This window comes from Heterodontus francisci, unplaced genomic scaffold (assembly GCF_036365525.1).
Source record: "Heterodontus francisci isolate sHetFra1 unplaced genomic scaffold, sHetFra1.hap1 HAP1_SCAFFOLD_1114, whole genome shotgun sequence".
In the NCBI taxonomy this organism is placed as follows: Eukaryota; Metazoa; Chordata; class Chondrichthyes; order Heterodontiformes; family Heterodontidae; genus Heterodontus; species Heterodontus francisci.
In genome coordinates, this window is record NW_027141503.1 from 112,981 (window position 1) to 136,082 (window position 23,102).

General features: G+C 51.0%; 1 protein-coding gene across 1 annotated transcript; it reads left to right on the forward strand.

The window, feature by feature from the left end:
- The first annotated feature begins 870 nt into the window (after positions 1 to 870).
- LOC137363919 (CD48 antigen-like) lies at positions 871 to 22,702 on the forward strand. Its single transcript, XM_068027417.1, has 6 exons — positions 871 to 1,044; positions 7,227 to 7,568; positions 8,173 to 8,454; positions 14,008 to 14,136; positions 14,359 to 14,405; positions 21,946 to 22,702. The coding sequence occupies exons 1-6, from the start codon at positions 987 to 989 to the stop codon at positions 22,012 to 22,014; spliced, it is 927 nt and encodes a 308-aa protein (XP_067883518.1). The 5' UTR covers positions 871 to 986; the 3' UTR covers positions 22,015 to 22,702.
- The last annotated feature ends 400 nt before the right edge of the window (positions 22,703 to 23,102 follow it).

The window sequence follows — 23,102 nt, forward strand, 5'->3', positions numbered from 1 at the left end:
TCCCTGAATGTAACAGGACAGGTCGATCAAGTGGTTAGGAAGGCAAATGGAATCCTTTCCTTTATTCGCCGAGGTATAGAATACGAGAGCAGGGAGGTTATGCTGAAACTGTATAACTCATTGGTTAGGCCACAACTTGAATACTGTGTGCAGTTCTGGTCACCTCATTACAGAAAGGATGTAATTGCACTAGAGAGGGTACAGAGGAGATTTACGAGGATGTTGCCAGGCCTGGAAAAATGCAGCTATGAGGAAAGATTGGATAGGCTGGGGTTGGTCTCCTTGGAACAGAGAAGGCTGAGGGGAGATCTGATTGAAATGTACAGAATTGTGAGGGGCCTGGATAGAGTGGAGGTGAAGGGTCTATTCACCTTCGCAGAGAGGTCAGTGATGAGGGGGCTTAGATTTAAAGTAATTGGTAGAAAAATTAGAGGTGAGATGAGGAAAAACCTTTTCACCCAAAGGGTGGTGATGGTCTGAAACTCACTGCCTGAAAAGGTAGTTGAGGCAGAGACCCTCAACTCATTCAAAAAGAGTCTGGATATGCACCTCAGGTGTTGTTAATCTGCAGGGCTATGGACCAAATGCTGGGAGGTGGGATTAGACTGGGTGGATGGTGTTTTTTGGCCGAAACAGACATGATGGGCCAGTGGCCTCTTCCTGTGCCTTAAACTTTCTATCACTCTATGATTTGAAAGTTTGAGACGATACAAAATTTGGCAGCGTATTTAACATTGAGGAAAGAATCTGAGAAGGGTCTGGGAGAAGAGAGGACTGAAAGGCAAAATGAAGAGAACGCAAGAGGCCATTTCTCCCCGCACACACGGAAGATGTTTTTAAAGGATGTTAGTTCAGCTGTGTGTCAGTGACATCACCCTACATCGAACAGTTCTGCGACTGAGGTACAAGGGTGTCTGAGTGTTTCCACTTCCTTTGCCGCTGCTGGACTGCAGACTGACTCGTGTCGGAACGGATTTGATGAGGGAATGGTGACTTGTGATCTCAACTCCCTGGTTCGACTCCTGCCTGCTCTCCTGTCTGGAGGTAAGAACCTGTGTTTGTTGACGTCTCTCGATCTATCTCTCTCTCTCTCTCTCTCTCTATCTCTCTCTCTCTATCTCTCTATCTCTCCATCTTCCTGTCACCAGCCTGAACACAGGTTCACGGGAGGTCTCCCAGTTCCTGCTCGCTGTCAGAGTAAGGATGCAAGAACAATGCCCCACCTTCCCCCACACCCTACCCTGTCCTTCCACTCACCGTCTCCCTCTTTATCACCTCCTTCCATCGTCCGTCTCTCTCTCTCTCTCTCCCTCTTTCCATCCCTCTTTCCATCCCTCTTTCCATCTCTCTATCACTCTTGTTCCCTTTATCACTTCCTTCAATGCTTTGTCTCCCTCTCCCTTTCTCTCTCCCTCTCCCTTTCTCTCTCTGTTTCTCTGCCTTTCTCTCTCTGTTTCTCTCTCTCTCTCTATTTCCGTTTGACACCATTTACAGTTCACCCGTTATGAAGCAATTGCTGGAAGGAAGTTCTGGTTTCCCGTCACAGACAAGCCAAGCTTGACATCTGTCCAGGGAGACCCTGTGGACTTCCCAGATCAACGACGAGATGGTGGGGGGGAACAACCCTCCTAGCATCACAGTCTCCCCACCTCCAACTCGCCTTGTGGCAACTTGGGGGAGGGCGGAAAGAAGTGCATTTCTATGATGCCTTTCATAAGAAACAGGAACAGGAGGAGGCCATTCAGCCCCCTTTGAACCTCTAGCCCCCAATCAATGAGATTATGGCTGATCTGTGCCCTAACTCCCTATACTCACCTTTTCCCCCTATCCCTAAATATTTTTGGGGAACAAAAATCTCTCCGTGTCAAATTTAAATGGAACGGTTGATCCATCATCATTCACCATTTGGGAAAGAGAATTCCAAACTTCTACCACCAGTTATATGAAGAGCTTTTTCCCAATTTCACAGCTGAAAGGTCTAATTTTTAAACTATCTCCCTCGTTTAGACTTGCCAACCAGTAGAAATAGTTTCTCTCTATCCACCCTAACTCTTCCCTTCATATCTTGTAAACTTTGATCACGTTACCCCTTCAGCTTCTAAATCCCAAGGAATACAAGCCTAGTCGGTGTCACCTCCCCTCGTAATTTAACCCCTCGAAGTCCAGGAATCGTTCTGGTAAATGTACACTGCACTTCCTGCAAGGCCGATATATTCTTCCTATGGTGTGGAGTCCAGAACTGCTCACGGTAACTCCAGGTGTCGTCTAACAAGAGCTTTGTACAGTTGAATGGAAGGAAAAGCAGATTGGGTGACTGCTTTGCGGAACGCCTCCGTTCAGTCCCTGAGCGTCATCCCGAGTTTCCTGTCGCCAAAGAGCCGCCTCAGTCTTAACCGCGGCTGCTCTTGCACAAAGTTTACGGTTCAACCTTTCCCACCATCCACTACATGCATCATGTGTATTTGACCCCGTTCTCTGCCCCCCGCACTGACAAACATTACCCCCCTCCCCACCAGTGTGGTGCCTGGTTTCCCCAGACAGGGATCTGAAGGTGCGGGAGAGCTGGCCGCTGGATCAAAGATTGCGGCGGGCCCACAAGATCTCAGGTAAGTATATTTAAATTTACTAAATTAAATATTTAAATTGTGGTCCCGTCGCCCAGCGGTGGGGGGAGTGCTGTCTCAGAGCCTCGCCACTGGGAGGATAGGGCCGGGCCCTCACGGCATAGATACCCAAGCCAGGCCTCATCCGGAGCCATCTTCAAGCTTCCAGCCCATATTCTGTTATTTCACTCGTCCCATTACCACTCCCTTTGGCCCTGTACCAATAACCCTTTTGTCATTGAATCTCTCCAGTCTCCCACCCAATCAGAGACCTTCCCGTTTGTTGTCTTTCCCACCCTCCCCACTTTCACTTCCTTCAAACCTGTCACATTTCTAGCTTTTCCCAGTTCTGACGAAAGGTCATTGACCCGAATCGTCAACGCTGTTTCCTACTCCACAGATGTTGTCAGAACTGCTGAGTATTTACGGCATTTTCATTTATTATTTCACATTTCCAGCAGTCGCAGCACTTTGCTTTTTGTACAGTTGAAGCGAGACTTCTACCGCCTTGTGTTCAGGTCCTCGAGATACAAAGGCCAGCATTTCATTACCCTTTTGTGTTCCTTTTTTGTTCCTGTCCAGGTTGTTCCACCATTCAACATGATCTTCTGTCTCAACCCCACTTTCCATCTGATCCCCTATATCCCTCCATTCCCTCAGTACACAAAAATCTATCAAACTCCATCTTGTATCTACTCAGTGACTCAGTAATCACAGCTCTCTGGGGTAGAGAATTCCAAAGATTCACAACCCTCTGAGTGAAGACATTTCTCCTCATCTCAGTGTGAAATGTCCGACCCCTTAATCCTGTAGACTGTGATGTCTCCGAGTTCGAGACTCTCCACCCAGGGGGGAAACAGCCTCCCAAGGGCCCTGTCAAATCCTCGTGACCTCAGGATGCCCAAACCTCTTTAACAGCCAATGAAATCCTTTTTGAAGTGTAGTCCCTGTTGTAACGTAGGAAATGCAGTAACTAATTTGCACACAGCAAGCTCCCACAAACAACAGTGTGAGAATGAGAAAGATCATCTGTTTTTCAGTGATGTTGGTTGAGGGATATATATTGGTCCCAGGACACCAGAGGGAACTCTCCCCCCTGCTCTTCTTCCAGTAGTGGCCATGGGATTGTTTACATCCACCTGAGAGGGTAGACGGGGGCCTGGGTTTAACATCTCATCAGAAAGACGGCACCTCCGACAGTGCAGCACTCCTTCACTACCGACCCTCGACAATGTGGCACTCCCTCAGTACTGACCCTCCGACAGTGCAGCACTTCCTCAGTACAGACCCTCAACAATGTGTCACTTCCTCAGTTCTGACCTGCCAACAGTACAGCACTCCCTCAGTACTGACCCTCCTACAGTGCAGCACTTCCTCAGTACTGACCCTCCGACAGTGCAGCACTTCCTCAGTACAGACCCTCAACAATGTGTCACTTCCTCAGTTCTGACCTGCCGACAGTACAGCACTCCCTCAGTACTGAAACTCCGACAGTGCGGCACTCCCTCAGTACTGTCCCTCCGACAGTGCAGCACTCCCTCAGTACTGTCCCTCCGACAGTGCAGCACTCCCCCAGTACTGACCCTCCGACAGTGCAACACTCCCTCAGTACTGACCCTCCGACAGTGCGGCACTCCTTCACTACCGACCCTTGACAATGTGGCACTCCCTCAGTACTGACCCTCCGACAGTGCAGCACTCCCTCAGTACTGACCCTCAACAATGTGTCACTTCCTCAGTTCTGACCTGCCGACAGTACAGCACTCCCTGAGTACTGACACTCGACAGTGCGGCACTCCCTCGGTACTGACCCTTGACAATGTGGCACTTCCTCAGTACTGACCCTCCGACAGTGCAGCACTCCCTCAGTACTGACCCTCGACAATGTGGCACTTCCTCAGTACTGACCCTCCGACAGTGCAGCACTGCCTCAGTACTGACCCTCCGACAGTGCAGCACTTCCTCAGTACTGACCCTCCAACAGTGCAGCACTCCCTCAGTACAGACCCTCAACAATGTGTCACTTCCTCAGTTCTGACCTGCCAACAGTACAGCACTCCCTCAGTACTGACCCTCCGACAGTGCAGCACTCCCTCAGTACTGACCCTCCAACAGTGCAGCACTCCCTCAGTACAGACCCTCAACAATGTGTCACTTCCTCAGTTCTGACCTGCCGACAGTACAGCACTCCCTCAGTACTGACCCTCCGACAGTGCAGCACTCCCTCAGTACTGACCCACTGACAGTGCAGCACTCCCTCAGTACTGACCCACTGACAGTGCAGCACTCCCTCAGTACTAACCCTCCGACAGTGCAGCACTCCCTCAGTACAGACCCTCAACAATGTGTCACTTCCTCAGTTCTGACCTGCCGACAGTACAGCACTCCCTCAGTACTGACCCTCCGACAGTGCAGCACTCCCTCAGTACTGACCCTCCAACAGTGCAGCACTCCCTCAGTACAGACCCTCAACAATGTGTCACTTCCTCAGTTCTGACCTGCCGACAGTACAGCACTCCCTCAGTACTGACCCTCCGACAGTGCAGCACTCCCTCAGTACTGACCCACTGACAGTGCAGCACTCCCTCAGTACTGACCCTCCGACAGTGCAGCACTCCCTCAGTACAGACCCTCAACAATGTGTCACTTCCTCAGTTCTGACCTGCCGACAGTACAGCACTCCCTCAGTACTGACCCTCCGACAGTGCGGCACTTCCTCAGTTCTGACCCTCCGACAGTGCAGCACTCCCTCAGTACTGTCCCTCCGACAGTGCAGCACTCCCCCAGTACTGACCCTCCGACAGTGCAGCACTCCCTCAGTACTGACCCTCCGACAGTGCGGCACCTCCTCAATACTGACCCTCCGACAGTGCAGCACTCCCTCAGTACTGACCCTCAAAAATGTGGCACTCCCTCAGTACTGACCCTCAAAAATGTGGCACTCCCTCAGTACTGACCCTCCAATAGTACAGCACTCCCTCAGTACTGACCCTCCGACAGTGCAGCACTCCCTCATTACTGACCCACTGACAGTGCAGCACTCCCTCAGTACTGACCCACTGACAGTGCAGCACTCCCTCAGTACTGACCCTCCGACAGTGCAGCACTCCCTCAGTACAGACCCTCAACAATGTGTCACTTCCTCAGTTCTGACCTGCCGACAGTACAGCACTCCCTCAGTACTGACCCTCCGACAGTGCAGCACTCCCTCAGTACTGACCCTCCAACAGTGCAGCACTCCCTCAGTACAGACCCTCAACAATGTGTCACTTCCTCAGTTCTGACCTGCCGACAGTACAGCACTCCCTCAGTACTGACCCTCCGACAGTGCAGCACTCCCTCAGTACTGACCCACTGACAGTGCAGCACTCCCTCAGTACTGACCCTCCGACAGTGCAGCACTCCCTCAGTACAGACCCTCAACAATGTGTCACTTCCTCAGTTCTGACCTGCCGACAGTACAGCACTCCCTCAGTACTGACCCTCCGACAGTGCGGCACTTCCTCAGTTCTGACCCTCCGACAGTGCAGCACTCCCTCAGTACTGTCCCTCCGACAGTGCAGCACTCCCTCAGTACTGACCCTCCGACAGTGCGGCACCTCCTCAATACTGACCCTCCGACAGTGCAGCACTCCCTCAGTACTGACCCTCAAAAATGTGGCACTCCCTCAGTACTGACCCTCAAAAATGTGGCACTCCCTCAGTACTGACCCTCCAATAGTGCAGCACTCCCTCTTTGCTGACCCTCCGACAGTGCAGCGCTCGCTCAGTGCCATACTGAGAGTGTCAGCCTCGATTTGTGTGTTGCAGTCTCTGGAATGAGGCTCAAACCCATTATCCCCTGACTCCCCAGCTGAGAGTGATACCCACTGAGCCATGATTAATGGTGTTAGGAAGTGAAATTTATGCAAAAAGGCTGCCAATTGCCCTCTCGGCTGGACTTTGACCTGCCGTCAATGGTGTTGAGGAACTGGAGAGAATGCAGTAGTTGCCAGCGGATAAATGGTGCATCAGGAGCCGGCCCCTGAGTGTGTACCGGTCACGTCTCTGGACTAATGATCCAGTTGTACTTGGTCGTAGTGAAGAGGATAGTAGGAGACTTCGGGATGGCATCGAAGGAGCTCCTAATGAGCAAATTATACATGCTGCAGACAGTGTGAAGTGATGCTCTGCGAACCCCTTTAAACTGAGATGGACAGAGCGAGAAAATGACAGGGTCAGAAAGAGAGAGAGAAAATATTTCCCCTGGTGAGCAGGAGATTGAACAAGTGTGAGATGGAGCGGCAGAGAGAAGGAGAGAGCGATGCAGAGAGAGACAGGACGATGAATTTTCACAATACCCTGATAACGTAGCAGGCCTACGGGTCAAAAGGTATTGGATAATCTGTTGTCCAGCTGGATGGGACTGTACTCGCTTGGTACAATTCCTATCTATTCAGAGAATCTCCTGCGGTGGCTCCTCTTCCCACTCCCACACCGTTACTTTTCATGTCCACCAAGGTTCAGAGGGAGACACACAAGAGATCGAGACTGAGAGAGAAACTGTGAGAGAGACAGAGAGATATAGAACGTGAGACTGGGAGTGAGAGTGAAAGAGAAATTCTAACGATTTGTGTTTTCCAGTTGTAGGTCTGGATGCAGTGATTATCAACACTCCACATTACCCTGTGAATGGGAGTCTGGGACAATCTGTCTGTTTACCTGTAGACATACACCCTATTCGAAAGAACGCAGAAATCACCTGGAAATTCACTGGAACAAATCCTCAAACAACCATCGCCCGATTTGATGTCGGTGAGAACAAAAGCAAGATATTTGAAGGGAATCAGTTTGAAGGCAGGGTCACACTGCACAAGAACCTCACGCTTCAGTTGGATGGAGTGACGGAACGTGATGAAGGAATTTACAAAGTAATCGTGACAGGGTCAGGAGATCAGGAAGGATCTGTCTCTCTCCACGTTTACAGTGAGTTTATTCAGTATCATTAGAGAGAGGAGACTCTCAGTCCCGTCCCTCAGCGAGGGGAGTCTGGAGACAGGAGACTCTCAGTCCCGTCCCTCAGCGAGGGGAGTCTGGAGACAGGAGACTCTCAGTCCCGTCCCTCACCGAGGGGAGTCTGGAGACAGGAGACTCTCAGTCCCGTCCCTCACCGAGGGGAGCCTGGAGACAGGAGACTCTCAGTCCTGTCCCTCACCGAAGGGATTAGGAGACAGGAGACTCTCAGTCCTGTCCCTCACCGAGGGGAGCCTGGAGACAGGAGACTCTCAGTCCCATCCCTCACCGAAGGGATTAGGAGACAGGAGACTCTCAGTCCCGTCCCTCACCGAGGGGAGTCTGGAGACAGGAGACTCTCAGTCCCGTCCCTCACCGAGGTGAGTCTGGAGACAGGAGACTCTCAGTCCCGTCCCTCACCGAGGGGAGTCTGGAAACTGGAGACTCTCAGTCCCGTCCATCACCGAGGGGAGTCTGGAGACAGTAGACTCTCAGTCCCGTCCCTCACCAAGGGGAGTCTGGAAACTGGAGTATCTGGGTCTTTCCAATCCTCACTGACTTCTTCTTGTTCACACAGAGCCTGTATCGATACCCACAGTGATGAACATCATCAGCTCCAGCAGTACTGAGAGCTGTAATGTGACTCTGAACTGCTCTACAGAGAGGGGAGATCATGTGGTCTATATGTGGGCTCAGATTGGACCAGGTGACCATATCGAACAGCTCTCTGAGAACACACAACATCTGGAGCTATCTCTGCGAATGTCTGACCCTATCAGTTATCGCTGCACAGTTAGCAACCCTGTCAGTGAGCAGACCACAATTTTCAAAGTGGAATTCTGTTTCCAACAAAAGACAGGTCAGTGTCAAACTTACGTCTAGAGGGAGTTAGAGGGACTGGTCAGACAGGTGTGTACTGAGAGAAAACCGCTGGACGGCAAGGGTTAAATCAAGAGAGATTACACAGAATTGGGTTGTATTCCCTGGAATTTACAAGGTGAAGGGTGATTTGATCAGGGTTTTGTATGAGATATTTAGAGGAATAGATAGTGGAATTAGGAAACAATTTCCAAAGGTTGGGGAGTTTCAGACTAGGGGGGGAACAGTCTAAAAAATTGGAGCCAGACCTTTCAGAAAAGGGTGGTAGGCGTTTGGAATTCTCTTCCGCAAACTGTAATTGATCATTTGTTCATTTTAAATCTGAGATTGATGGATTTTTATTATTTAAAGGTATTAAGGGTTATAGGGCAAACGTGGGTATATGGAGTTAGGTAACAGATCAGCTAGGATCTCATCGAATGGGAGCAAGAGGCTCCAGAGGTGAATGACCCCCTCCCGTTTGAAATGCTCTTCTGAAAGGCATTATAGAAATGGACATGTTTCTTTGGTGACTGATGAACATGATTGAATTACATTGTATTTACAGCACAAAAACAGGCCATTCGGCCCAACAGATCCATGTCTATACCCCCCACAAGCCCCTCTTCATCTCACCCCATCACCATATCCTTCTATTCCTTTCTCTCCCATGTGTTTCTCCAGCTTCCCCCTTAAGTACATCCACACTATTCCCCTCACCCAATCCCTGTGGGAGCGAGTTGCACATTCTCACCACTCTGTGGGGAAAGATGTTTCTCCTGAATTCCCTGTCTGGATTTATTACTATCTTATATTGACGGTCCCGAGTTCTGATCTCACAAACAAGTGGAAACGTCATCTCCACATCGACCCCATCGAAACTTGCATGATTTTAAAGACCTCTATTATCCACCATTCTGCATTCTCTCTTCTAGAGATAACAGCCCCAGCCTGTTCAGTCTTTCCTGATAGTTATATGTAACCTCTCAGTTCTGGGATTATCCTTGTTTGCATCTTCACGAGGGTCTCTATATCCTTTTTGTAATATGGAGACTAGAACTGTACACAGTGTTCCAAGTGTGATCTAACCAAGGGATATGGAGACTGGAACTGTACACAGTGCTCCAAGTGTGGTCTAACCAAGGGATATGGAGACTGGAACTGTACACAGTGCTCCAAGTGTGATCTAACCAAGGGATATGGAGACTGGAACTGTGCACAGTGCTCCAAATGTGGTCTAACCAAGGGATATGGAGATCAGAACTGTACACAGTGTTCCAAGTGTGGTCTAACCAAGGGATATGGAGACTGGAACTGTGCACAGTGCTCCAAGTGTGGTCTAACCAAGGGTAGGCAGTGGCGTAGTGGTATTATCACTGGACTAGTAACCCAGAGACCCCATGGGTTCGAATCCCACCACAGCAGAAGGTGGAATTTGAATTTAATTAATAAATCTGGAATTAAAAGCTAGTCTAATGATGGCCATGAAACCATTGTCGATTGTTGTAAAAACCCATCTGATTCTCTAATGTCCTTTAGGGAAGGAAATCTGCTGTCCTTACCTGGTCTGGCCGATATGTGACTCCAGACCCACAGCAATGTGGTTAACTCTGACATGCCCTCTGAAATGGCCTAGCAAGCCACTCAGTTGTATCTAACTGCTACAAAGTCAATAAAAAGGAAGGAAACCGGACGGACCACCCAGCATCGATCTAGGCACCGGAAACGACAACGGCAAACCCAGCCCTATCGACCCTGCAAAGTCCTCCTTACTAACATCTGGGGGCTTGTGCCAAAGTTGGGAGAGCTGTCCCACAGACTAGTCAAGCAACAGCCTGACATAGTCATACTCACGGAATCATACCTTACAGACAATGTCCCAGACACTGCAATCACCATCCCCGGGTATGTCCTGTCCCACCGGCAGGACAGTGGTATACAGTAGGGAGGGAGTTGCCCTGGGAGTCCTCAACATCGACTCCGGACCCCATGAAGTCTCATGGCATCAGGTCAAACATGGGCAAGGTAACCTTCTAGTGATTACCACCTACTGCCCTCCCTCAGCTGATGACTCAGTACTCCTCCATGTTGAACACCACTTGGAGGAAGCTCTGAGGGTGGCAAGGGCACAAAATGTACTCTCGGTGGGGGACTTCAATGTCCATCACCAAGAGTGGCTCGGTAGCACCACTACTGACCGAGCTGGCCGAGTCCTAAAGGACATAGCTGCGAGACTGGATCTGTGGCAGGTGGTGGAGGAACCAACAGGAGGAAAGAACATACTTGGCCTCGTCCTCACCAATCTGCCTGCCGCAGATGCTCCTGTCCATGACAGTATTGGTAGGAGTGACCACCGCACAGTCCTTGTGGAGACGAAGTCCCGCCTTCACATTGAAGATACCATCTATTGTGTTGTGTGGCACTACCACCGTGCGGAATGGGATAGATTTTGAACAGATCTAGCAATGCAAAACTGGGCATCCATGAGGCGCTGTGGGCCATCAGCAGCAGCAGAATTGTATTCAACCACAATCTGTAACCTCGTGGCCCGGCATATCCCCCACTCTACCATTACCATCAAGCCAGGAGACCAACCCTTGTTCAATGAAGAGTGCAGGAGGGCATGCCAGGAGGAGCACCAGGCATACCTCAAAATGAGGTGTCAACCTGGTGAAGCTACAACACAGGACTATCTGCGTGCCAAACTGCGTAAGCAGCATGCGATAGACAGAGCTAAGCGATCCCATAGCCAACGGATCAAGTCTAAGCTCTGCAGTCCTGCCACATCCAGCCGTGAATGGTGGTGGACAATTAAACAACTAACTGGAGGAGGTGGCTCCACAAATATCCACATCCTCAATGATGGGGGAGCCCAGCACATCAGTGCGAAAGATAAGGCTGAAGCATTTGCAACAATCTTCAGCCTGAAGTGCCGAGTTGATGATCCATCTCGGCCTCCTCCTGAAGTCCCCAGCATCACAGATGCCAGACTTCAGCCAATTCGATTCACTCCGCCTGATATCAAGAAACGACTGAAGGCACTGGATACTGTAAAGGCGATGGGCCCTGACAATATTCCGGCAATAGTAATGAAGACCTGTGCTCCAGAACTTGCTGCGCCCCTAGCCAAGCTGTTGCAGTACAACTACAACACTGCCATCTACCCAGCAATGTGGAAAATTGCCCAGGTATGTCCTGTACACAAAAAGCAGGACAAATCCAACCCGGCCAATTACCGCCCCATCAGCCTACTCTCAATCATCAGTAAAATGATGGAAGGTCTCATCGACAGTGCCATCAAGCAGCACTTGCTTAGCAATAACCTGCTCAGTGACACTTAGTTTGGGTTCCGCCAGGGCCACTCAGCCCCTGACCTCATTACAGCCTTGGTTCAAACATGTACAAAAGGGCTGAACTCAAGAGGTGAGGTGAGAGTGACTGCACTTGACATCAAGGCAGCATTTGACCGAGTATGGCATCAAGGAGCCCTCGCAAATCTGAGGTCAATGGGAATCAGGGGGAAAACCCTCTGCAGGTTGGAGTCATACCTAGTGCAAAGGAAGATGGTTGTGGTTGTTGGAGGTCAATCATCTGAGCTCCAGGACATCACTGTAGGAGTTCCTCAGGGTAGTGTCCTAGGTCCAAACATCTTCAGCTGCTTCATCAATGACCTTCCTTCAATCATAAGGTCAGAAGTGGGGATGTTCGCTGATGATTCAACAATGTTCAGCACCATTCGTGACTCCTCAGATACTGAAGCAGTCTGTGTAGAAATGCAGCAAGACCTGGACAATATCCAGGCTTGGGCTGATAAGTGGCAAGTAACATTCACACCACACAAGTGTCAGTCAATGACCATCTCCAACAAGAGAGAATCGAACCATCTCCGCTTGACATTCAATGGCATTACCATCACTGAATCCCCCACTATCAACATCCTGGGGGTTACCATTGACCAGAAACTGAACTGGAGTAGCCATATAAATACCGTGGCTACAAGAGCAGGTCAGAGGCTAGGAATCCTGAGGCGAGTAACTCACCTCCTGACTCCCCAAAGCCTGTCCACCATCTACAAGGCACAAGTCAGGAGTGTGATGGAATACTCTCCACTTGCCTGGATGGGTGCAGCTCCAACAACACTCAAGAAGCTCAACACCATCCAGGACAAAGCAGCCCGCTTGATTGGCTCCCCATCTACAAACATTCACTCCCTCCACCACCGACACACAGTGACAGCAGTGTGTACCATCTACAAGATGCACTGCAGCAATGCACCAAGGCTCCTTCGACAGCACCTTCCAAACCCGCGACCTCTACCAACTAGAAGGACAAGGGCAGCAGATGCTTGGGAACACCACCACCTGCAAGTTCCCCTCCAGGTCACACACCATCCTGACTTGGAACTATATCGCCGTTCCTTCACTGTCACTGGGTCAAAATCCTGGAACTCCCTAACAGCACTGTGGGTGTACCTACCCCACATGGACTGCAGCGGTTCAAGAAGGCAGCTCACCACCACCTTCTCAAGGGCAATTAGGGATGGGCAATAAATGCTGGCCTGGCCAACGACACCCACATCCCATGAATTTTTAAAAAATAATATGGTGACTGGAACTGTGCACAGTGCTCCAAGTGTGGTCTAAACAAGGGATATTGAGACTGGAACTGTACACAGTGTTCCAAGTGTGGTCTAACCAAGGGATATTGAGACTGGAACTGTACACAGTGTTCCAAATGTGGTCTAACCAAGGGATATGGAGACTGGAGCTGTGCACAGTGCTCCAAGTGTGGTCTAACCAAGGGATATTGAGACTGGAACTGTACACAGTGCTCCAAATGTGGTCTAACCAAAGGATATTGAGACTGGAACTGTACACAGTGCTCCAAGTGTGGTCTAACCGAGGGATATGGAGACTGGAACTGTACACAGTGCTCCAAATATGGTCTAACCAAGGGATATGGAGACTGGAACTGTACACAGTGCTCCAAGTGTGGTCTAACCAAGGGATATGGAGACCAGAACTGTGCACAGTGCTCCAAGTGTGAACCTACCAAGGGATATGGAGACTGGAACTGTGCACAGTGCTCCAAGTGTGGTCGAACCAAGGCATATGGAGACTAGAACTGTGTACAGTGCTCCAAGTGTGGTCTAACCAAGGGATATGGAGACTGGAAACTATGCACAGTGCTCCAAGTGTGGTCTAACCAAGGGATATGGAGACTGGAACTGTGCACAGTGCTCCAAGTGTGGTCTAACCAAGTCTCGATACAAGTCTGACTTAACGTTTCTACTTCTCACTTCTATCCCTCTCGAAATGAACCCCAGTGCTTGGTTTGCTTTTCACTCTGGCCTCTTTAAACTGCGTCTCTACTTTAAGTGATCTCTGTATTTGTACCCACAGAGCCCTCGGCTCCTCTACCCAGTTGAGACTGTGATGTTTTAATGTAACCTCCTTATTTATCCGACCTCAATGTCATACCTCACACTTAGCTACGCTCAAATGTATTTGTCAATCGTTTGGCCAGTTATTTCTTTCCATTTCCTGTCCTGCAGAATCAGTCGAAATGAATATTTACATAATTATCTCCATCATCATCATCATCATCATCATCATCATCATTGTGACTTATATTGTTTACCGCATTAACTTACGTCGAAAATCAAGGTGTGATAAAATAGAAGGTAAGAGGTCATCTTCATTTCGAGCACTATGGAGGTTGCGGGGGAATAGTCACAGTTGTTAAAATCTGACCTGTCACCTCTCGGGTGTCAGGTTGGCATGTCATTAACATAAGCCGGCGAGACATGAGCATAGAATTTGCATACGGGCCCGGGGGACATTTATTAAACCACAACCCTCTGCTTTCCACCCCCTTAAACTCCTCTCACCCTCTCTCATTTCAGGTCCAACTCCGCTCGATCAGCGCCACACGGCTGCCCCAAACAACTACGTGAGTAATTGCCCAATTGTTCTGCTCCTCCCCAGTTGTGTGGTCCTGAGCTCCCACGTTCCACCCCCCCCTCCAGTCTGAGCTGAGTCCAGTGAACACAGCTTCCAGTGTTGAGCAAAATGTTGACATGTTCTTCGTCCCCGTCGCACAGAGAATTTTCCTCTTTTAAGCTACATGAAAAGCAATCAGCCGAAGTTTAGCAATGATCAAAATTAGAATGCATTTCCGTGCTAAATCCGACATCAAGTAATCAAGAACAACAATAATTGTGTCAATACAGGGCCTTTAACAACCTGACACACTTCACATCAGCATTATCAAACAAGATTCAACACCAAGCCATGTCAGCAGATATGAGGGACAACTGACAAAAAGCTCGGTCAAAGAGGGAGGTTTTAAGGAATATCTTAAAGGAGGAGAGGAAGAGAGAGAGACGGAGGTTGAGGGAGGGAATTGCAGAGCTCAGGGCCCAGGCAGCTGAAGGCACGGCCGCCAATGGTGGAGCGATGGGAATTGGGGAATGTTCAAGAGGCCGGAATTGGTGGAGCACAGCGATCCCTGAGGGTTGTAGGGGCTGGAGCAGGTTACAGTGATAGGGAGGGTTGTAGGGACTGGTGGAGGATACAGAGATAGGGAGGGTTTTCGGGACTGGAGGAGGTTACAGTGGTAGGGAGCATTGTCGAACTGGAGGAGGCTACAAAGACGGAGGGTTATAGGGGCTGGAGGAGGTTACAGAGATAGGGAGGGTTGTGGGAGCTGGAGGAGGTGACAGAGAAAGGGAGGGGTGTAGGGGCTGGAGGAGGTTACAGAGATAGGGAAGCGTTGTCGGGGCTGAAGGAGGTGTCAGAGATAGGGAGGGTTGTAGGGACTGGAGTAGGTTACAGTGGTAGGGAGCATTGTCGAACTGGAGGAGGCTACAAAGACGGAGGGTTATAGGGGCTGGAGGAGGTTACAGAGATAGGGAGGGTTGTGGGAGCTGGAGGAGGTTACAGAGAAAGGGAGGGGTGTAGGGGCTGGAGGAGGTTACAGAGATAGGGAAGGTTGTCGGGGCTGGAGGAGGTTACAGAGATAGGGACGGCTGTAGGGGCTGGAGGAGGTTACAGAGATGGGGAGGGTTGTAGTGTTCGGAGGAGGTTACAGAGATGGGGAGGGTTGTAAGGCTGGAGGAGGTTACACAGATAGAGAGGGTAGTAGGGACTGGAGGAAGTTATAAAGATAGGGAAGGTTGGAGGGGCTGGATGAGGTTACAGCGATAGGGTGGGTTGTAGGGGCTGGAGGAGGTTACAGAGATAGGGACGGTTGTCGGGGCTGGAGGAGGTTACAGAGATAGGGAGGGTTGGAGGAACGGGAGGAGGTTACCAGAGATAGGGAGGGTTGTAGGGGCTGGAGGGGGTTGCAGAGATCGGGAGCGTTGTAGGGGCTGGAGGAGGTTACAGAAATAGTGAGGGTTGTAGGGGCTGGAGGAGGTTACAAAGATGCGGACGTTTGTCAGGACTGGAGGAGGTTACAGAGATCGGGAGGGTTGCAGGGACTGGTGGAGGATACAGAGTTAGGGAGGGTTTTCGGGACTGAAGGAGGTGTCAGAGATAGGGAGGGTTGTAGGGACTGGAGTAGGTTACAGAGATGGGGAAGGTTGTGGGAGCTGGAGGAGGTTACAGAGACAGGGAGGATTGTAGAGGCTGGAGGAGGTTACAGAGATAGGGAGGGGTGTAGGGGCTGGAGGAGGTTACAGAGATAGGGAAGGTTGTCGGGGCTGAAGGAGGTGTCAGAGATAGGGAGGGTTGTAGGGGCTGGAGGAGGTTACAGAGATGGGGAAGGTTGTGGAGCTGGAGGAGGTTACAGAGACAGGGAGGTTTGTAGGGGCTGGAGGAGGTTACAGAGATAGGGAAGGTTGTCGGGGCTGGAGGAGGTTACAGAGATGGGGAGGGTTGTAGTGTTCGGAGGAGGTTACAGAGATGGGGAGGGTTGTCGGGGCTGGAGGAGGTTACAGAGATAGGGAGGGTTGTAGGGGCTGGAGGAGGTTACAGAGATAGGGAGTGTTGTCGGGGCTGGAGGAGGTTACTGAGATAGGGAGGGTTGGCGCGGCTGGAGGAGGTTACATAGATAGGGAGGGTTGTAGGGGTTGGAGGAGATTACAGAGATAGGGAGGGTTGGCGCGGCTGGAGGAGGTTACAGAGATAGGGAAGGTTGTAGGGGCTGGAGAAGGTTACAGAGATAGGGAGGGTTGTAGGGGCTGGAGAAGGTTCCAGAGATAGGGAAGGTTGTAGGGACTGGAGGAGGATACAGAGATAGGGAGGGTTGTCGGGTCTGGAGGTTGTTGCAGAGATAGGGAGGGTTGTCGGGGCTGGGGGAAGTTACAGAGATAGGGAGGGTTGCAGGGACTGGAGGAGTTTTCAGAGATAGGGAGGGTGACAGTGGTTGGAGGAGGTAACAGAGATAGGGAGGGTTGTAGGGGTGGAGGAGGTTACAGAGATAGGGAAGGTTGTAGGGGCTGGAGGACGTTCCAGAGATAGGGAGGGTTGGCGCGGCTGGAGGAGGTTACAGAGATAGGGAGGGTTGTAGGGGCTGGAGGAGTTTTCAGCGATAGGGAGGGTTACAGGGGTTGGAGGAGGTTACAGAGATAGGGAGGGTTGTAGGGACTGGAGGAGGATACAGAGATAGGGAGGGTTGTCGGGTCTGGAAGTTGTTGCAGAGATAGGGAGGGTTGTCGGTGCTTCAGGTGGTTACAGAGATAGGAACGGTTGTAGGGGCTGGAGGTTGTTGCAGAGATCGGGAGGGTTGTAGGGACTGGAGGAGGTTACAGAGATAGGGAGGGTTGTCGGGTCTGGAGGTTGTTGCAGAGATAGGGAGGGTTGTCGGGGCTGGAGGATTTTTCAGAGATAGGGAGGGTTGTCGGTTCTGGAGGAGTTTTCAGAGATAGGAACGGTTGTTGGGACTGGAGGAGGTTACAGAGTTAGGGAGGGTTGTCGGGTCTGGAGGAGGTTACAGAGATAGGGAGGGTTGGCACAGCTGGAGGAGGTTACAGAGATAGGGCGGGTTGGCACGGCTGGAGGAGGTTACAGAGATAGGTAGAGTTGTAGGGACTGGAGGAGGATACAGAGATAGGGAGGGTTGTTGGGTCTGGAGGTTGTTGCAGAGATAGGGAGGGATGTGGGGGCTGGAGGAGGTTACGGAGATAGGGAGGGTTGTAGGGAATGGAGGAGGATACAGAGATAGGGAAGGTTGGCACGGCTGGAGGGGGTTGCAGAGATAGGGAGGGTTGTAGGGGCTGGAGGAGGTTACAGAGATAGGGAGGTTTGTGGGGTCTGGAGGAGGTTACAGAGATAGGGAGGGTTGTAGGGACTGGAGGAGGATACAGAGATAGGGAGGGTTGGCACGGCTGGAGGAGGTTACAGAGATAGGGAGGGTTGTTGGGTCTGGAGGTTGTTGCAGAGATAGGGAGGGTTATTGGGTCTGGAGGTTGTTGCAGATATAGGGAGGGATGTAGGGACTGGAGGAGGATACAGAGATAGGGAAGGTTGGCACGGCTGGAGGAGGTTGCAGAGATAGGGAGGGTTGTAGGGGTTGGAGGAGGTTACAGAGATAGGGAGGGTTGTTGGGTCTGGAGGAGATTGCAGAGGTAGGGAGGGTTGTTGGGGTTGGAGGAGGTTACAGAGATAGGGAGGGTTGTTGGGTCTGGAGGAGGTTACAGAGATAGGGAGGGTTGTTGGGGTTGGAGGAAGTTAGAGATAGGGAGGGTTGTTGGGTCTGGAGGAGGTTACAGAGATAGGGATGGTTGTTGGGTCTGGAGGAGGTTGCAGAAATAGGGAGGGTTGTTGGGGTTGGAGGAGGTTACAGAGATAGGGAGGGTTGTTGGGGTTGGAGGAGGTTACAGAGATAGGGAGGGTTGTTGGGGTTGGAGGATGTTACAGAGATAGGGAGGGTTGTTGGGGTTGGAGGAGGTTGCAGAGATAGGGAGGGTTGTTGGGGTTGGAGGACGTTACAGAGATAGGGAGGGTTGTTGGGTCTGGAGGAGGTTGCAGAGATAGGGAGGGTTGTTGGGGTTGGAGGAGGTTACAGAGATAGGGAGGGTTGTTGGGGTTGGAGGAGGTTACAGAGATAGGGAGGGTTGTTGGGGTTGGAGGAGGTTACAGAGATAGGGAGGGTTGTTGGGGTTGGAGGAGGTTACAGAGATAGGGAGGGTTGTTGGGTCTGGAGGAGGTTACAGAGCTGGGGAGGCTTGTAGGGGTGGAGGAGGTTACAGAGATAGGGAGGGTTGTTGGGGTTGGAGGAGGTTACAGAGATAGGGAGGGTTGTTGGGGTTGGAAGAGGTTACAGAGATAGGGAGGGTTGTTGGGTCTGGAGGAGGTTACAGAGATAGGGAGTGTTGTTGGGGTTGGAGGAGGTTACAGAGATAGGGAAGGGTTGTTGGGTCTGGAGGAGGTTACAGAGATAGGGAGGGTTGTTGGGTCTGGAGGAGGTTACAGAGATAGGGAGGGTTGTTGGGGTTGGAGGAGGATACAGAGATAGGGAGGGTTGTTGGGGTTGGAGGAGGTTACAGAGATAGGGAGGGTTGTTGGGGTTGGAGGAGGTTACAGAGATAGGGAGGGTTGTTGGGGTTGGAGGAGGTTGCAGAGATAGGGAGGGTTGTTGGGGTTGGAGGAGGTTACAGAGATAGGGAGGGTTGTTGGGGTTGGAGGAGGTTACAGAGATAGGGAGGGTTGTTGGATCTGGAGGAGGTTGCAGAGATAGGGAAGGGTTGTTGGGGTTGGAGGAGGTTACAGAGATAGGGAGGGTTGTTGGGGTTGGAGGAGGATACAGAGATAGGGAGGGTTGTTGGGGTTGGAGGAGGTTACAGAGATAGGGAGGGTTGTTGGGGTTGGAGGAGGTTACAGAGATAGGGAGGGTTGTTGGGTCTGGAGGAGGTTACAGAGATAGGGAGGGTTGTTGGGGTTGGAGGAGGTTACAGAGATAGGGAGGGTTGTTGGGGTTGGAGGAGGATACAGAGATAGGGAGGGTTGTTGGGGTTGGAGGAGGTTACAGAGATAGGGAGGGTTGTTGGGGTTGGAGGAGGTTACAGAGATAGGGAGGGTTGTTGGGGTTGGAGGAGGTTACAGAGATAGGGAGGGTTGTTGGGGTTGGAGGAGGTTACAGAGATAGGGAGGGTTGTTGGGGTTGGAGGAGGTTACAGAGATAGGGAGGGTTGTTGGGTCTGGAGGAGGTTCCAGAGATAGGGAGGGTTGTTGGGGTTGGAGGAGGTTACAGAGATAGGGAGGGTTGTTGGGGTTGGAGGAGGTTACAGAGATAGGGAGGGTTGTTGGGGTTGGAGGAGGTTACAGAGATAGGGAGGGTTGTTGGGGTTGGAGGAGGTTACAGAGATAGGGAGGGTTGTTGGGGTTGGAGGAGTTTACAGAGATAGGGAGGGTTGTTGGGGTTGGAGGAGGTTGCAGAGATAGGGAAGGGTTGTTGGGGTTGGAGGAGGTTACAGAGATAGGGAGGGTTGTTGGGGTTGGAGGAGGTTACAGAGATAGGGAGGGTTGTTGGGGTTGGAGGAGGTTACAGAGATAGGGAGGGTTGTTGGGGTTGGAGGAGGTTACAGAGATAGGGAGGGTTGTTGGGGTTGGAGGAGTTTACAGAGATAGGGAGGGTTGTTGGGGTTGGAGGAGGTTACAGAGATAGGGAAGGGTGTAAGATGTTCCCGCTCCCAGTTCCCCACTTACTGATGGTTATTGTCTTTAAGATTTTCTGAAGTGCAAATTGCACAGACACAGGGTTGGGCTGAGCCACAAACTTGTTTTTTAAAACCCTCCTATCACCCTGATACAGTGACCTCTAAACTAATTTAAAGGACACCACACAACACCTTCATTGCTTTGTCCGATTCAAATCCCTCCACTATTTAACCTCGGCTCCCACCCAAACACACAAGTCACCTTGACTTATAAGAAAAACCTTCTTTTGAAAAACCACAGGTGAAACCCTATGTTTCTGCCTCAAACTCACTCAATTCAAAACCCCAAATCGCTCCAGCATTTGGTTGTAACACTTAACATTGCTTTTAACACTCAGCCCCAAAATCCCCCTTTGATTTGGATAACTCACAATCCTCCACGCGATTGGTGCTTTCGGTGAGAATTTGTCGGTCCACAAGCCAGATTGGCCGTTCCTGACCCTCCTTCTTGATTGCAGCACCAAACCTTTCGATCTTCTCCTTTTTACGATGACCCTCGTCGAAATATCATGAACACAGCTCCTGAAGTCATCCTGCTGGATAGTCAGCAATTAGCACCTTTCCTCTGTTACCTGAGTCCAGACAGATCCATTTAGTGCTGATGTTATTTTCATGACTGAGGACCGCCACCAATGTGAGGTATTCCAGGCTCCAGAGCTGATATACATGAAAGAGGTTTCTCTCCTGACTTGACAGGTGTGAATGCTCTGGTCTGGGGCCGATTAGTTGTAACACTGGTCTCCCAATTGCTTAATTGGGTTACATGATGGCAGTTATCCTGTGTCACTGTTCCGATAATGTCCCAAATTCCAGTCCTTTAACAGTATCAATTCTGTCGGAATGTTTGAATTTGACCCATCGAATGCGGCCTGCCTCTGTGTGCTTTGTGGTGAGTTTTGGCTCTCATTCACAGTACTGTTGTCCCTGGGGTTGGGGTTCCTTCCCCATACTCCACAGAGTCCAGGTTTCAAGTCCTTTTGAGAGGGGGAGGGAAAAGGAACTCCGATCCCACAACTCCCCCCTTTAATACCTTGAATACTAGAGACATTACCTCCGAGGAAATCTTGTGTTGTGTGACGGGAATTGTGAATCCGTTGTCAAACCCCCTTCTTAACCATTTCCCCATGTTTTGCCTTCTTGGTTTTTCGTTTCAGTTTAAACGACAATCTTCACACACACAGTATTATAATCATTTGTAAAGTCACCAACAGGTGCCAAGCAATTCGGATCCAGGAGGGAATTTCAGGATTGAAACCAATGTCCCACCAGGGATATCGGGAGGCTATTTCTGTAACATTCCCTGTGTCTCTGTTCCTCTGTTCAAGAGCATAATAGTGCTTTTGAGACATTTCCACCTCCTTCACCAATTTTGTGAAGTGCTCGGGAGGCGATGGAATATCGTATCCAAAGTGGGCTATGTATTGGAGGTTTGGGTGGGCACTGTCTACCGTGAGGTTCACCGAGGTATGATCCCAGATCGGGATTATGCTTTCCTGCGAAATCTGAACCTCCATCGGGGGCTTAAACAGAAGGTTGGGTCCTGGATGGGTCACCAGGTGTCATTGCTTAGCCTAAACCATCTCGCGGTTGTGGGAACGCAGCATGTCCCGTTGCCCTTATCTGCCACCTGAGGTGGAAGGTGGTCCTGAACCATCACTTCCATAGTACAGTTGATCAGGTGTGCACCTTCCGATGCAAACCCGCACACCGGTCAGTCAGAGACGATATGCGGTCAGAAATTTCACCTCGGAGGTCAAAATAGAATAGAAAGGTTGCGGACGATCACAAACTGGACTTTTTCTTTTGATGTTCTGGTTCCCGAAATCGCAGGGCAACGATGATAGGCCGGCAGAATCTCAGACAATCTACGCAGTGGTCCAGCGCCCAGCCGGAATGTGAAAAGACACGTGCAGAGAGGAAGAGTCAGTGAGACATCTGAAGACCAGAGACATCCTGAGTGTCGTGGATGGCTTAGAACTGAGGGGCTTGGGCTGGCCAATCCCGCGTGGAGCACCCCTCCCCCCACCCCCCCACCCCCACCAATATCAATATCAAATTCAAACTGAGCTGGATGCCCTACCTCAATACTTTAATGCTTCTGAGACCGTTTATATCTGCTGCTTCAGCTTGATACCCTTTCTGAGACCCACGCTGCACAAAGCGTTATATTTATAGCATGATACACACCCACACACAGAGTTTCCAAAGGTTCCCCAAGGTAATGGCCCATGCACATAGCAGCCATTTTGTGCACAGCAAGATCCCAAAAAAACAGCAATGTGATAATGATCACATCTGTTTTTTTCGTGATGTTGGTTGAGGGATAAATATTGGCCCCAGGACACCAGGCAGAACTCTCCCCCCTGCTCTTCTTCCAGTAGTGACTGTGGGATCCAATACATCCACCTGAGAGGGTGGACGGGGGCCTCATTTAACCAAAAGACAGAACCTCCAACAGTGTGGAGATCCTCAGTACTGACCCTCCGACAGTGCAGCGGTCCCTCAGTACTGACCCTCCGACAGTGCAGCGGTCCCTCAGTACTGACCCTCCGACAGTGCGGCACTCCCTCAGTACTGACCCTCCGACAGTGCAGCAGTCCCTCAGTACTGACCCTCCGACAGTGCAGCGGTCCCTCAGTACTGACCCTCCGACAGTGCAGCAGTCCCTCAGTACTGACCCTCCGACAGTGCAGCGGTCCCTCAGTACTGACCCTCCGACAGTGCAGCGGTCCCTCAGTACTGACCCTCTGACAGTGCAGCGGTCCCTCAGTACTGACCCTCCGACAGTGCAGCGGTCCCTCAGTACTGACCCTCCGACAGTGCAGCGGTCCCTCAGTACTGACCCTCCGACAGTGCAGCACTCCCTCAGTACTGACCTTCCGACAGTGCAGCGGTCCCTCAGTACTGACCCTCCGACAGTGCGGCACTCCCTCAGTACTGACCCTCCGACAGTGCAGCGGTCCCTCAGTACTGACCCTCCGACAGTG

Coding starts and splice junctions, on each gene's coding strand:
- LOC137363919 (XM_068027417.1), top strand. CDS start 987: ATGGTGACTTGTGATCTCAACTCCCTGGTTCGACTCCTGCCTGCTCTC. Junction 1,045..7,226: donor GCCTGCTCTCCTGTCTGGAG/GTAAGAACCTGT, acceptor TGTGTTTTCCAG/TTGTAGGTCTGGATGCAGTG. Junction 14,137..14,358: donor AAGGTGTGATAAAATAGAAG/GTAAGAGGTCAT, acceptor CTCTCATTTCAG/GTCCAACTCCGCTCGATCAG.